General features: G+C 34.8%; 2 protein-coding genes and 1 long non-coding RNA gene across 4 annotated transcripts; 1 reads left to right on the top strand and 2 right to left on the bottom strand.

The window, feature by feature from the left end:
- Positions 1-2,151: 2,151 nt before the first annotated feature.
- Positions 2,152-3,334, bottom strand: LOC106408971 (protein ENHANCED DISEASE RESISTANCE 2-like). Its single transcript, XM_013849663.3, has one exon. The coding sequence runs from the start codon at positions 3,171-3,173 to the stop codon at positions 2,325-2,327; it is 849 nt and encodes a 282-aa protein (XP_013705117.1). The 5' UTR covers positions 3,174-3,334; the 3' UTR covers positions 2,152-2,324.
- A 4,037-nt stretch (positions 3,335-7,371) lies between these two features.
- LOC106409775 lies at positions 7,372-8,655 on the bottom strand. Its single transcript, XR_007325825.1, has 3 exons — positions 7,950-8,655; positions 7,736-7,862; positions 7,372-7,616 (listed from the first exon to the last, which is right to left on the bottom strand). It is a non-coding gene; the product is annotated as an uncharacterized LOC106409775 (long non-coding RNA).
- Positions 8,656-8,796: 141 nt separating this feature from the next.
- On the top strand, positions 8,797-12,527 carry LOC106407712. 2 transcript variants are annotated; one of them, XM_013848587.3, is made up of 10 exons: positions 8,797-9,731; positions 9,944-10,188; positions 10,350-10,623; positions 10,779-10,893; positions 10,960-11,084; positions 11,298-11,379; positions 11,451-11,562; positions 11,637-11,794; positions 11,880-12,000; positions 12,091-12,527. In XM_013848587.3, exons 5-10 carry the CDS (start codon positions 10,970-10,972, stop codon positions 12,412-12,414), a joined length of 912 nt encoding a protein of 303 aa, XP_013704041.1. In that variant the 5' UTR covers positions 8,797-9,731; positions 9,944-10,188; positions 10,350-10,623; positions 10,779-10,893; positions 10,960-10,969; the 3' UTR covers positions 12,415-12,527. The 2 variants fall into 2 exon arrangements, with proteins under 2 accessions (XP_013704041.1, XP_022561231.1); XM_022705510.2 differs by having other exon boundaries at positions 8,815-9,731; positions 11,459-11,562.
- Positions 12,528-15,085: the final 2,558 nt, after the last annotated feature.

Below are 15,085 nucleotides of genomic sequence, written 5' to 3'. Positions count from 1 at the left end.
TTATTTAAAAAAAATATTTATTTTTAAGATTTGGAGTTTAGTGTTTAAGATTTAGAATTTAGAATTTATCCAAATGTTTAGTGTTTTTCCAAGGGTTTAGGGTTTACCTAAGGGTTTAGGGTTTACCCAAGAGTTTAGGGTTTACCCAAGGGTTTAAGGTTTTCCCAAGGGTTTAGGGTTTAGGATTAGAGTTTAGGGTTTAGTGTTTTGTTGACAACATGTTTAGTGTTTTTCCAAGGGTTTAGGGGTTTACCCAAAGATTTAGGGTTTACCCAAGGATTTAGGGTTTAGGATTAGAGTTTAGGGTTTAGTATTAGGGTTTAGTGTTTTGTTGACAACATTTTTTTTTTTAATTCGTTTTTTATATATTATTTTTATTTATTTTAAAATTTTATTTTGAAAAAATAATATAATTTGCCAAGTTATTTGGTTTCCTTAATTAAAAGATACTAGATTTAAAATGACAATTTTCTATTGGTTGGTTAACCTTTAGGTTCATCCTAGGGGGTGAACCCAAGAATAACTCTTGTAGTTGATTCTCTTAAGTTTCTTTATTTTCTTACGAGAATAATTCACGCTTGTTTCTATATAAGTCTATATACATTGAAGGTGTTGAATAAGAAGAGACCAAATAATGAAGCTGTTGAACGTCGATGTGGATTTGAATAAACACAAAATGGAGCCCACTTTTGCATCTGTGTCATTTTTTTATTGGTTTGTGTAGATTCTGGATTTATTTTCTTATCTCAATTATTCAACAACAATTATTTATAACTAAATTAATTTATAAATTTACTTTTTATATATCAAAATTCGTAATTTTTTCTACTCTATAAATAGAGACTTGGTTCATTTGATTTGGATACAAAAAAAACTTTTATTTCTACTATAATTTTCTATCATTCTATCTTTAATCTCTTGATTATATTTTTAATTATCCTTTTTACCAAGAATGAATCCTAACAATAATCCTTCTGATGCTCAAAATTCTACTAATTATCCTTTTAATTATCCAAATTCCAACAACTATCAATTTCAAAATCACTCTTTCAACCAATTCCAAAATTGCATAATATTGCATAATATGATTGTTGAGGATGAACAAGACTCTTATCTTCAACATTGGACCGATTATTATCAATCTGAGGCAAGTGGATCAAATACACAATAACCATTCTCGACGAAGTGCTACCTGCATTTGCAAACCATGTGCGTGCTAGATCCGAATTACGTGATTCAAATGTACATCACGAATTACAAGCAGATTTAGTCAAACACATATAAGGCCAAATTCACAAGTAATCCATGATTAAAGATACTGAAAGTTTTATTGTTTGTATAAGTTATGTCTATTGTATTAATCAAGTTATGTGTGCTTTATTAGTTGTTTTGTGTGTTTATTATTGCGTTGCAATGCATTTTTAAGTTTTTGTAAAACTTTTTAATAAGATGATTTAAGAAACAATTAGTGACTATTAATATTTTCTATTTTGTTATTTGTAAAAACATAATTAAAAAAGTTTTATTTTTATGGTTTTAATTAAACTAATTGAAAACTTTTAACAATATAAAAATAAGATAGGGTGTTGAATTTTATTAAACAAAACTATTGTAGAGTATAAAAATTGAGTGGGTGTTGAATTGTTAGATGGAAGAGATAAAAGATGATGTGGAGTGTAAAAAGTAGAAATTAGGGTGTTGAATTAATCACACCAATGTACATAGTCTAAGAATCTCTCTCTCTCTTTCCCCGTGATGCTCTGTTTCTGACATTTTCAATCTTGTCCTTTTTATCATTTAGTAGAGTTATCCAATGTTGTCGATGGTGATGCTAAAGCTAACACTTCACTGTACTGGATTGCCTATCCCCATGTCAATCGAGACTGGTTCCCGCAGTACATCCTTTAGGCATCCATATTTAGACAATGATGAGTATTAGAACGATGATGACTATTACCGCCTCTAACATTAACTCGAAAAATATCTTGTCAAACTTCTGGCTTTTGGTATTTTCGTCCATATCCACGATTCATCGTTTGTTTTTTTATTACCGACCAAAAAACAAACTTTTCAAATCAAATAAACTTCACCCAGTGAACCCAAAGGGATGGCTGATCTGAGATAATACACTAATTATTTAACTCAAAAGAATAAATATTAAATATAAGTATATCTTCAGCTAAATTTAAATATACGATTTGCTTACACTGTTACACATAACGATCTTTCTTTAGAAAACAAAAATAGTAGACATTAATTGGTTTAATATTATACTTGAAATGATTGATTTTATATATTTCATGTTTATTCATAACCAGTTATTACTAATGTCGTCGTGGTGGCTTTGCTTCCAGTGAACCCATCATTCTGTACGGTTTCAGTGGCTCCGGTTCGACCACAAACGCCGACGATACCTCCATATGACACAATCTAATACCTCCGATCAGTCTCTCCGGCAGCTCATCCTCTTCTTGCGCCTCAACAACGTAGCCAATGTCGACCGTAAGGTACCTGGAGTACTCGAACAAAAGCCGTACAAGCGCCGCCAAGATCGGCCAGCTACCTGTATCGACATCGACCTCAAAGTAGTTCGGTCCTTTATGGTAAGTACACTTCACGGTCCTAGCCACAAGAAACGCGCCGAACTGCCCTGCGGCCGCTTTAACTATCCAGGGCCCTTTCACGACTTGGCTCACTATCTTGAACCTCTCGTTACGGAACGAGTCGTCTCCGTCTATGAACCGTTTCAGGAGAGAGTCTGATGGAATGGGTTCTTCCGTCACGAAGTAGTGCACCGAGTGGTGGTGTTCCTTGACTGGAATATGAAAATTCACAGCGAAGATGAAGCCATTTTGGGACCGGCCAAGAGACTGTGCTTTTCTGAGCGCGTGAGCCACGCGGTTGTCGGGACGAGCTAGGATGTTACCGAGTTTGGTACTGGATTTGAGCCAGTCAACGCCAGCGAGAGAGAGGAGGTAGTCTCCTCCGGGACATTTCTGTTTGTTGGTGAAGTAGTCAGCGGAGCGGACAGAGAAGCCGTCTCCTGGAGGGGAAGCCCATCCATTGATTCCTGTATAGAGATCGACTTGACGGGCGGTTCCACCATTGGTCGTCTCGGTTATCCACTCCGGTATGGCTGGCTTGGGGATACTATGGTCGACAGGGCTCTTCATGATGTGTGATGCTCATTCGTTTTGTTCTCCTCTCTTTCTTTAAGTAGTATGAGACAAGTATAAAAAGACATGCAAAAAATTGTGCTAATTGATTGTCCCAGGATATTAATGTAGAATACCGTTGGGTTATTTAGCTATTAAATTTAATGTACTATTTCACCAGAAAGGATGACACAGTCTCCAAGCTCAGCAAGACAACCTGGCATGATTAGGGCTGGAAATGAATAGATACATATTAAAGTTTCCAATGCAATTTTGTTATTCTAAACATAATGCGGGAGCGATTCAATACATTTTACATTGCAGATATCTTTCAACCCACATAATTTATATACAAATTTAAAATATTAGTTATCTAATTTTATATCAGTTTTTAATATAGTGTTATAGATATAGTAAAATTGTTTATGTTTAGAAAATATATTTACTTTTATAATATATAACTTATATTATTAAAATAGGTGTAATTAAATATATTAAAACATTCTTTTATTCTAATTTACGTGTTCCACATATATAGTTCACAAATTTAAACAAAAGAATGTAATTATACTAACTTTTTATGAATTATATGCAAGGGTGGACCCATCAATAAATTTGTGTGGGTTAAAAACGTTTAAATTGTGTTTGGTGGACTTTTGAACTCTGGTTTTATGGTATCAGAAGTTGCAATTTATCAACTACTAGTGGTTTCGTGTATTTTATTTTTACATGAATTTACAAACATTTTATGGTCTTAGTAAAGAATATATATTCAAAAATATGAAAATGAAAATATGTTGAAAGAAAATGATATTTGTCGATCCATTTGATAGTGGTTAGCAACCGTTGTGTATTACTTTGTTTTTAGATGTTTAGTTGAAACTAGAATAGCATAAGTGGTTGTGACCAATCGATTCAATAAAAGTAGATTAAAAAGCCGATAGTTGTAACAAATTTTATTTAGTTGGAATTTAAACATATAGTAAAGTTGATGTTTTATTTAGAGAACAAACTTATATTTTTAAGTACCATGTGGACAGTATATAGAAGGAACGTCATTTGAAATTTTATTTTACAGACTAATCTGAATTTCTTACCAAAAAGTAAGGTAGGTAAGCTCATCTCTTTATTCGTAAGCCGTAAAGGAAAACTTCCTGAAATTTATTCTTTGTAACTCTGATTCTGCTTTCCATATTGGATTCAAACAACAAAGCAAGCTCAAATGTATCATCCGAACTCCGAAGAACAATAACACGAAACTCCCAAATTTCAATTCGAAAACTCTAAGTAGAATTTAGTTTTTCTTTGTAAATCATTGATAAAATGATTGAAACGTACTGATCCACAACTTGATTCGTCGACAGGAGAATCACAGCTTGATTCGTCGTGAGGAGATGATTTGAACAGTTCATCGTCGGAGATGATTTGAACAGTTCGTCGTCGGAAATGCTCATCATCACCGTCGCAATGTTTTTCTCTTTTGTGGTTGCAATTTATTATTTGTTCTAATTTGATTACAATTAAAATAAAGATATTATAGATTTTTACTCAATTAGTAAAGGCTATTTAGTTGATTTGCAGCTTGAAAATTTATTTTGGAGACAAAAACATCAAATGAACTATTGAAAAGAATTGCCCTAATTTTAACTCATTAAAATATTTTGTCTTCCCCCAATCAATGTTTGTCCGGTCCTTGTTTCACACGGTTTTATTTAGTTTTTTTATTAACTAAACCAACTATTGATTATTTCCTCCTATATTGGTTCGCTCAACTTACATATTATTTTTTCGGTTGATATACTTATTTTTTTTTTTTTTTTGTTGACCCTGGTATCCGAGACCTCGTGAGGACCCGACTAGTGACCAATGACCGTCCACCGGAGCAAGCCGGGGAGCCCGCCGAGGCCTCCAGGAGGGCTGGTGATCACCCCATGTAAATCCCACCAGTGGCCACGGGTCTGCAGGCGTGTCCGTATTGGGCCCGAAGGTCCCTCAAGAGCAACTACCTCCCAGCGGGATCGAACCCATGACTTCCCAGGTTGATTGTCGCCACTGGACCACAGACGCGTGGTTGATATATTATCTTTTATATATCTTTTAGGTTGACAATATTTTTATAGTGGAATTCAGTTTATTTAGTTATCTAATTTTATTTATGTGTTTATTGAAAACTCATCTATAGATGTGTATTTAGTCATCAATTTATTGTTGAATTGCTTTGGAGCATACTGAATTTTGTTTGTTAAAATATTAGTTTTAATTATATATTTTGTAAAATATAAGTAGCTAGACAATTATAAAATTAGATTATTTCCTCTGTTTCGAATGTCCTAGATCATTTTGGTGTTGGAAAGTGGAAATGATGCCAACACTAACCGGATGCTCAACGACATATATACATGTGATACCATTTCTATACCTGCACCTTATTCTCTGTACATGGTAGCTAGGAATCTTATATGATCATCTTAAAATCGAAGTCTAATTCATATCATTTATGTATTCATATCATTTGCTTTATAGTATGTTACGATGAATTTTGTGTGTGAATTTTGTGTTTTCTTTTATGTTTTCTTTCTAGTAATATGGATGTTAAGATTCATATGAAAACGTAAACTCTGTACTAAATAGTGAGTATCTCATTAACTAAACCAATAAGCTCTATAACTGTTTCATTATCTTCTCCCAACTATGGTGTCAAGCAAACAGAGAATACATAACAACAGTAAGTAAGCTACGTATTCATGTTCCGTAGAAAAACCTATTATCTCTATTTTTGATAACTAACTACTAACTACCTCTTGCCTGTTTAAGATTGGACACCGATGAATGTAGAACATCCTCCAATGCCTGCTCTGTGCTCAACGTCAATGCTTGATTCTGCAGGAACAATTGTTTTCAGAGATGCTCAATTGTTTCAGAGAAGGAGAGAGAGAAGAGATGGAAAGAGATTCTGTAGAAGATATTACCTTGGCAAGGAAGCCTGATGTCTGTGTAGTGCAATACTTGCTCCTCATCCTGCTACTCCTGGTTTACATTGATTTTCTTCGAGATGGGCAATTAGACTCTTAAATCTATCAACCCACTGTACAAATTTAAGATTTATTGATTACATAAATTTTCTTTTGTTTGAGGATTTATAGTTGCTAAGCTGTTAATTAGCTTAACCTAGTGCACACGAAGCTAAAATGATCACCACCACGACGATATGCATCCAGCATCGAAGGATGATATTCCAATATATTTTTTTCACAGATTGCCAATTGCTAAAATCAATGAAAATTACATCGAACAAGATCAGAGAAAATAACTTGTGTAGAAGAAATGAGGCTATTAGTGTTACCTTTTGGGAAATTCAGACATCATTTTTTGTTACTTCTTTCTCGCAAAATTAAAGTCGAGCTTTGAAATTGGTTGTGTTGATGGTTCACACTTTGAGTTTGCAGGTTATTGAAGGACTTGTCGTTTACCGTCAAGCCATCCATACTCCCTTCATCTGTCCTATCTCTTCCTTCTGTGCCTGGTAAGTTTAAGCTTTGTTCTAACAAAATGTAACATATTGCTTTCATCAATTAGTTATTGAAATTAACATCAATGTATCAGATTTTGAAGCAATGAACATTCACATACACCTAAACCTATACGGTTCACATATCATAAGAATTTAACATTAAAACTTATTCCCACCTGTTTTCTGGATGGTAACATAGGAAAAAAGCAATCAAACCTTCTTGCGGAGTAAAGAGGCTTTTGGTGGGTGGATTTCACAGCTGTTATTGGTGTCACTATGAATCTGAAAGCGTATCTTGCAGGGACTCATTTTTTCTTTTTCATCCATGGCTTGTTAATGTTCCTGCTACCATAAGCAATCTGTAAATATAGAAGAAAACATTGAGATTGAGTTAACATGAAAACACTTTTAAGTTATGAGTTAACACAGTCATTATTTGGCGACCTGCATCAAGTTTGCAATCAAACAAAGCTGATACATAACATCTCAAACTCCGAAAGCTTGCAGACCTTTGATATTTTAAAATGTTACTCTCCCATAAATCTTCTTTGCTCCACACTCTGAAACAATGGTTTGTTCGTATTCTCACTCCTCTATAATCTTCTTCTCACTTTCTTCTGAAACCTGCACCGCTTATTCCCCTTGCAAATATTTGAGAACCATCTGTAAAGCTCGAAGGACCTGTAAGATTGAACTCGAGTTAGCTAAAGTGCGTGATGTATGCATAATCAACAATGCTAATCTGAAACTAATTTTTCCAACTAATCCCATCAGTGTTTAGTGTTTTGAAATAGCTACTGTTACGGCCCAAAATGATTCTCGCCTTTTCTAAGCAATAAGGCTCTCTCTGACTCAATACCTTGAGAAAGTTCATTCACACTGATTTTCGTTCCCACTATCGTTCCCATCAGCACAATCTGGATCCCATCTTTGGTACGGTTCCCATCGTTCTACAGTGAGATAATTGCATCAGCATGATCACAAACATGTCAAAATCAAGTTGTAAAGAAACATTACATCTTCAAAGAACAAACACAAAAAAAAACATAAGATTACAAAAAACAATAACCTTGCATGAAGATTTCTTCACAGTTTTGGTACAAACACGACCATCTTTCCCCAATTTTTTATTTAGCAGAACGACCTGGCCGCAGCTGTATAGAAGATGAAGCGGCCGTAAAATCAAGAGTCTTTGGCTAGTAACAAAGTGTCAGATTGTTCTTGATCAAACCACCATAATCAAAGAAGAGAGGATTCTACTTTATGATTCAAATAATTCTTACTTGCTGGTGTTACAGGTCCTGCTTTGGTGTTACGTCAGATGGTTGACGGAAGAATATGGCGAGAGGGAGAGAATGAAGGAAAAGGTGAGGCTGTTGTGGTGGAGAGATTGAGGAACCATCGAGGAAGAAGGATTAAACTGAATGAGACGTGCTATGTTGTTAATAACAGTCATAATTACATGAACTGAACGGCAATACGAGGCGTTAAAGTTCCGGTGATTTGGAGGTGGTATGAAGTAGGGTTAGCTTTCCGTAACAGTGCCAGGAAGATGAAGCGGAGATGAGAAAGGATGAAAGTTTAGGTCTTCATGGCCCGCTATTAAACAAAGCCCAAAGATGAGGAAGAAACAAACGTTAAAAAAGAGCTTTTGGTTGAGCGCTGACTTGTTCAAAAATGCCCCATCCTCTTTGGTGACGTGGAAGGCTATGGGAAGAGCACAAGTCTACTTTATATATATAAGATACTACTAAATTTTTGTTAGAGCATCTTTATCGAAAGTATTTAGGAGGGTTTTTAGGGGGGAAATGTGAGATGGGTCCTACAAAATGGGAAGAAACGTGGCTTCCTGTCGACACGTGAGGTTTTTACACTGTTTTGCGGGCCCTACGACACATGGCGGCCCGCGATTGGTTTTTTTTTTAAACAGATAAAACAATAAAAATAAAAAAAATTTAAGAAACAGAACTGGGTTTCCGAGATGCTGATGCTCTTAGTTTCTTATACAAAACCAACATTTTATTATTTTTTTGTTGTGTCAGGTGACTCCACTAGTCATAAAGTGAGTCTGTCCCTAATTATATGATTAAGTTTTTTTATAGTAGTTAATTATATTATTATAAACAACATTGATAAATATTACAAGAACAACTTCACAGGATATAATTGTATTTTGACTTAATCAATTACTGAAGACCACACTTGACGGTACTTCTTGTTAAAATTCTCTTATAACATTTTTTTTATCATGTTAAAATTCTCTTATAACGTTTGCTTTAATTTGAAGAATTTAGTCAAAAAAAAATATTGATAAATGTTAATTAAACTATTGAACTAAAGAGGCTTTTACTATGACATCACAAGTAATAAAAGCAGGATATCCTCCTCAATCAGGCTGTCCACGTATGCCAATTTAATCCACCAATCATATTTATCATTTTTGTCATGTCACTTTCGTGTTACCTTTGTGGGCTTACTGTGTTTTAAAAAAAAACGTGTTGATACGTTTGGGCCCAAGCCCATCCGACCATTGCTGTACGACGAACAAGCTCTCCTCTCTTTTGCGTTCTGTGAACCCTAACTCTTCCTTTTCAGATCTATTCTTCATCCCCTTTGCTCTTCCTCCTCTTTGAACCGTTTCACGATCTGACCCCTAAACAATCAATACATCTTCCACTTCGTTCTTCCTTTACTCTCATTTATGGATTCGTTTTGCTTTTCTCCTTCGGATTTTGTTTATAAAGCTCTTAATTCGCCTTTTCCCCTTCAGTTTTTCTTTATACAACTCTTAATCAGAGTCTTATTTCGATTAAGCTTCGTTGCAATGAGTTCCAACGGAAAATCCATCTATGAGAAAACAAACTGCGTTGAAGCTGAATCCGTTCTCGGACCGATCAACCCCGTTGGAACACCTTATGTTTCTTCCAGCCACTCAATCGGCGATCCCCACTCGAAGCAATCTGAAGGCGAAGCGTCGGTCACCTCTTGTCTGACCAAACTCAGCGGCAAGACCGCTGGCTCTTCCGGCGTCTTAAACGGCTTACCTAAATCGAAGAACCCCAATGGTATGAACCCTTATCGTTTCCTTATGAGATTATAGAGTCCATTTGATTATCATAAAAAAAAGTGTCTGAAGATTTGAGATTTAAGGGAATGAGATGAACAAATTTTTTTTTTCAATATATAACTTATATACGAAAAATAAAAAAACATATGAAATTGTGGTACAGGGTTTGGTATCCTTTTTGATGATGGCAACGTTCATATTTCTCTGTAGGTATGATCATTCATAGCGCGAAGTCTGTTGTTTCTTCAGGCGTTAGGGGCAAAGCCGTTGTCTCCTCTAGCTTCACGGGAAAAGCCATTGTCACCGCCAAAGTTGGTGAAGTGATGACTTTCAAAGATGTGAAATACAGACCTCATGATGGCGAGTTGAGGTTTCAGTTGATCCATTTTTGGGAAGCTCGAAATGTTGTGACGAAGGTTCTTATTAGTGTCGAGATGCTTCTCATCGACCACGAGGTATAAACCGAAATCTTGGTTGCAATTTAGTTTAATAATTGTTCGCCATGATGTTGATTAATAATTTTAGCTCAAACTTATCGTTATATTGATTGTTGTTGATGCGTCTCCAAGTTTCCTGACTAGCATTTCTAAATTAATTTCTTTACTGTTCGTAACAGGAGACTGTCATCCAGGGTTTCATCCCAGCTGGGAGGGTAGATACTTATTTGCCACACATGAAAGCTGGTGGCATTTATAGGCTCAACAATTTTTTCGGGTCTAACAACAAGATTTTGTATCGTGTTGCGGAGCCGAGTTTCACCATCACCTTCTAAACTACTTATGTCCTCTCTGATCTAGAAGACAGTCCGCTTTGTTTCCCCGAGGACCGTTTCCGGATCCATGGATATGAGGAGTTCGATGCTGCCTGCGACTTGCGAGGGGATCTTTATGGTAAGTTCTCACTGTTGTGTAATGTGTTTTCAAACGATCAAATATAATCAGCATTCTTTGTCTAGGATAATGTTTTGATATATACTTACAATTTTATGCTTCATTGTTTAGTTTACGATATATAAATCATCGAGTTTGTTTGTTTTATGTTGCAGATTATGTTGGCCACATCAAGCTTGTGAATGGGTAGGTTCTCAGTGATAGTCTCGTGCTAGATGATGCCGAGATAGCTGCATCACGCCGCGTCCTGCTTCATGTTCAGACACATGAGTAAGCTATATGTATTTTCCATATTCATGTGTTGTCTCTCTTAACACATGTGTTTGTATGTTGTAGTGGTCCAGTAATGAAGTTGTACCGATGGGACAAGGCTGCCTCAGACTTTAGTGAGAAATTTAAAGCATCTGGAGGAACCGCACGTGTTGTTTTGGTTACTGCTTTAAACCCAAAACGATTTGGAGGTCCGTATTACCAACTTTTTTCTTTATCGTTTAAGTACATAGATTGGCAAGGAATCTTATCTGGTTAGGTTAGATTGAGTAATAGAACTGCATTTATTAGAAATTGGAGTAACTGATAGGTTCGGATATAACGAATACAGAGATATACATAATTCTACATCTCATTTTACATTACAACTTTGCATCTGTATTATAACAATAAATCTGTTATAGGTGCTCTAGCTCTCTCCTCTATGACGCCATCACGTGTATTTTTGGACACTGATGTTCAAGAAACCAAAGAGTATCTTGCTTGGTAAGCGTTCTTTACTTAAATTATGTCCGTTGTTATTCCACATTGTATTTGATTTTGGGTGTTGGCTGGAGGATGGAAGCGAACTTAGCTATTGCCAACAGAGTGAATGCAGACGTTGTCACTAAGGCTGAGACAGTTTCCATTGGCGAGCTATTTTCCTATATGAAGCAGGAAGATGCCAAGGTTGTACAGTATCAATCACTAACGTATTCAATATGATAGTCTTAGTTTCTTATTTAATTGTTTAACATTTGCAGGTTGCTTGGTTTGAGTGCATAGCAACCATTGGTGATGTTGTGCACGGTTCACCCTGGTATTACATAGGCTGTGGTGTGTGCCACACTAAGGCAACCAAAGGGCCTACCACTCTTATGTGTAAGAAGTGTGGGAAAACCAATATTGTTGGTGTTGCACAGTAAGTGACTCAGCTGCTCTTAGTGACTCAGGTGGACTTATACTCATACTTCAATGCACTCATTATAAGTCTGCTCATGACACAAGTACCTGGCCAAGATCTCCGTGTATGATAATGATGATCAGGCGTCTTTTGTGCTCCTCGGTGATGCTGGACATGAATTGGTTGGAAGGAAAGCTTCAGAGTTGGTTGCAAGATATTTTGAGGTAATTACAAACTTGTGTTCCCCTGGTTTTGAAACTGTATTTTCCAAGATCGTTAGATATATATAGTGACAATTGTTTAATGTATGTTAGGGAAACGAGAAAGTAGAAGATGACCACTTCGTTCCGATGCCTCAGGCTCTTATTGATACCATTGGACAGACTCGCAAATTCATTGTGAAGGTATCAGATCACAATTTGACTGGCAAGACCCAAACTCTGACTGTGACAAAGGTCCTCACCCCAGAAATCCAAGAAGTTGAAGGCAATTTAGAAGAGAATATGATTGTACCAGAAGCCCAAGAAACTTTGCAGAAGGGAGTTGCTGATGATGAGCCTTCCACATGCGTTGGCATGGTGAAAAGGGCTGCTGATGATGCTGAGGCAGAAGATCCCAAGCGAGCCAGATGTGGCTAGGATGTGTTAAATCTTAGTTTTATGGTTACTAAAACTCTAAGCTTTGATTTTTTTTTTTGATCTCAGACTTTGTTTTGCAACATTAACTATCTTTCTTATAATCTATTTTGTCTCTCCTTAGTGTTTTTTCCATAAGTTTGATGTCTGAACATTTTAGTTTTTTTAGAATTGATGCTTTTACGAATTAGGTGGACTTGTGAACTTTGAGTTCTCGAAACCAAAGAAGTCACATAATGTACTAGTAAAGACTTATAAAGCAAAGTTACAAAAAAAAAAAAAAAAAGACTTATAAAGCACTTACGGTTTTGGTTTGAGCAAACATGTACATCATACATCCTTACTTAAAAAAACAATCAATCTAGAATAAACCAATCTATGTGATCTTAAGGATTCAAGGCAGAATATTTAAAGCTTTCCTTCTTACGATTGCATTCAGTAAAAAAAGAAACATGATATTAACTAAATCGCAACGTTTTTAAAAGTTACTTTTCCAAGGCAAATAATTTTTTTTAAACACATCAAAAAATAATACTGATCTAAATTTTTTTTTATCAACAGAACAATAATATCCAATATTTTCCAGACAAACTACTACTCAGTTCATCACCAACAATAAATTTTTACTTCAACAAATCAATTGATTACATAAAGCATTTCAAAGAGCAAATAAGAGATCATGCAAAAGCATGCAACAAAGAGTGACTTTAATTCATGCATCATTCGGATTATTATTCTATTTCCCACACAACTTGATACCTAGATTTATTTACATTTTAAACAATTTTCTCATTGTTTTTTTTAAATCTCTACTTCTCTATAAAATCTAAACTCAACTTCTGTTTTCAAACTTTGCTAAGCAATTTAAATATATAAAGAATAAATTAAAAGACATAATCAGCGTCTAGCGCGGACAAAGGATCTAGTTTTTTTAATTAAAGAAACCTGCCAGCCCGCGACAGAGCAGATTATGTGAGGAGGATTTGTCGATTTGATCCGTTTTCTAGCCTAAGCATGATGTGGAGACTTCTCGATGCTTTGTTGGGCTTGTTCTACTTTCTGAAGCCCATTGTTCGCAGTGTGATAATCTTTCTACATGAACTCTCAAACCGACATTGAAAATTCCTACTAAACTTGTAGGCATGAATGACTTTTGTATATCATTTAACTTGTCCATAACAGCATTACCAACTAATTTGGATCTCTATATAGCATATGTTCATGATCATCTAACGAAAAACTACATGGGTAAACTATAAATTAACAAAGGAAGAAGCCCGGTCTGATAACAACTTAGCAAGTAGCACTCAAATAAACAAACACATACTTTTGTCTAAAACACACAAAAAATTACAAGATATTCGCGAGTTTTAGGATTTTATAAGAAAATAAAACTACTAAGTGTATTAATATAAATTATATATATCAAAAGTTTCAATTTCGATTAAAATAGGTTTTCAAATGGCAGCATCAACACCTTCGAAATGATAAAACATTCGCATTTAAGAAAGAAAAAAAACTAATGAGTAGCAGTTGGCAGTTGGTGGTGGCAAACTCTTGTCTATTTCTACTCTTTATATAAATAATTATATTAATCAATAAAGGTCACAGAACGTCCCAAAGATGCTGGGACATATATTTTTGCTTATAAAAATGATGGAAATAGGGTTTTTAGTAATTTCAGATCAGTAGAGAAGTAGTAGTGGTGACAAGATCTATTTGGATCCAACGGTATCGGAACACGTATCGAAAGAGGGGATACTAGGTTAAAGAAACCTTGTTCTGTTCCTTCGGTGGCCGACTGATCTTGAAATAGCAGCGACAATTTTGTGTGCTTATGACGGGTTTAAAACATCTCCAAAAAAAAACTATATTTCGAAGTTTTCAAAACTCTATATTTGAAGTGTCAATGTGTTTTTCTCTAAAAGTAAAACTTCAAACATAACTTCAAAATTATTTATATTTCACATTATGATCCTTATATTTGTCATATTTGATGTAAATTCATAAAACTTCTATAAATAACTAGTACATATATATAAATATTACAAAAATATTAATTAAAAAAATCTTACACTAAAATATAAAACTATAAATAAAAGTACATAATTAAATATTAAACTGCAAGCAAATACTACACTATTCCATAAAATTATTTCTGTAATGCTCCCATATATGATCAACTAGTGCATTTCGAAGTAAGAAATGATTCTCCTTATTCTTCATTTGTAGACTACGAGCCAAAAATTGTTGAAATCGGATATCCTCATAATATGGCCGCTGATAGTTTGATATCATCAAACGAAAAAATCCTTGATCTTTTAAACGAAAGTACAACAAGTAGGGAAAAATGTCATGAGATGATTGAATTACGACTGCAAAATGAAACAACAAAATTAGCTTTTAAAGAAGTAAAAGAGGAAAATAAAATATTGCTAAAAAATTAGCTTCCATCGATGATGTTAATATTCGTGAATACATTCAATCTGAACAAGAAAGAATCGTACGGAAAAGGCGTCAAGAGCAACAACAACAATCATTTTCGGTTACACAAAATTTGTTTGGACAATATTTTGGAGATTTGGGAGGTTCTGGAGCAAATTTACCAGACTATTAGTGTTGTTATAATATTTAAATTTGAGTAATAATTATGTCTTCATATGTCTTTTTAATA

This window comes from Brassica napus, chromosome C7 (genome assembly GCF_020379485.1).
Source record: "Brassica napus cultivar Da-Ae chromosome C7, Da-Ae, whole genome shotgun sequence".
Classification (NCBI taxonomy): domain Eukaryota; kingdom Viridiplantae; phylum Streptophyta; class Magnoliopsida; order Brassicales; family Brassicaceae; genus Brassica; species Brassica napus.
The sequence above is the reverse complement of the archived record's forward strand: the minus strand, read 5'-3'. Positions and strand labels throughout refer to the sequence as shown.

Coding starts and splice junctions, on each gene's coding strand:
- LOC106408971 (XM_013849663.3), bottom strand. CDS start 3,173: ATGAAGAGCCCTGTCGACCATAGTATCCCCAAGCCAGCCATACCGGAG.
- LOC106407712 (XM_013848587.3), top strand. CDS start 10,970: ATGAAGTTGTACCGATGGGACAAGGCTGCCTCAGACTTTAGTGAGAAA. Junction 11,380..11,450: donor ACCAAAGAGTATCTTGCTTG/GTAAGCGTTCTT, acceptor TGTTGGCTGGAG/GATGGAAGCGAACTTAGCTA. Junction 11,563..11,636: donor TGAAGCAGGAAGATGCCAAG/GTTGTACAGTAT, acceptor TAACATTTGCAG/GTTGCTTGGTTTGAGTGCAT.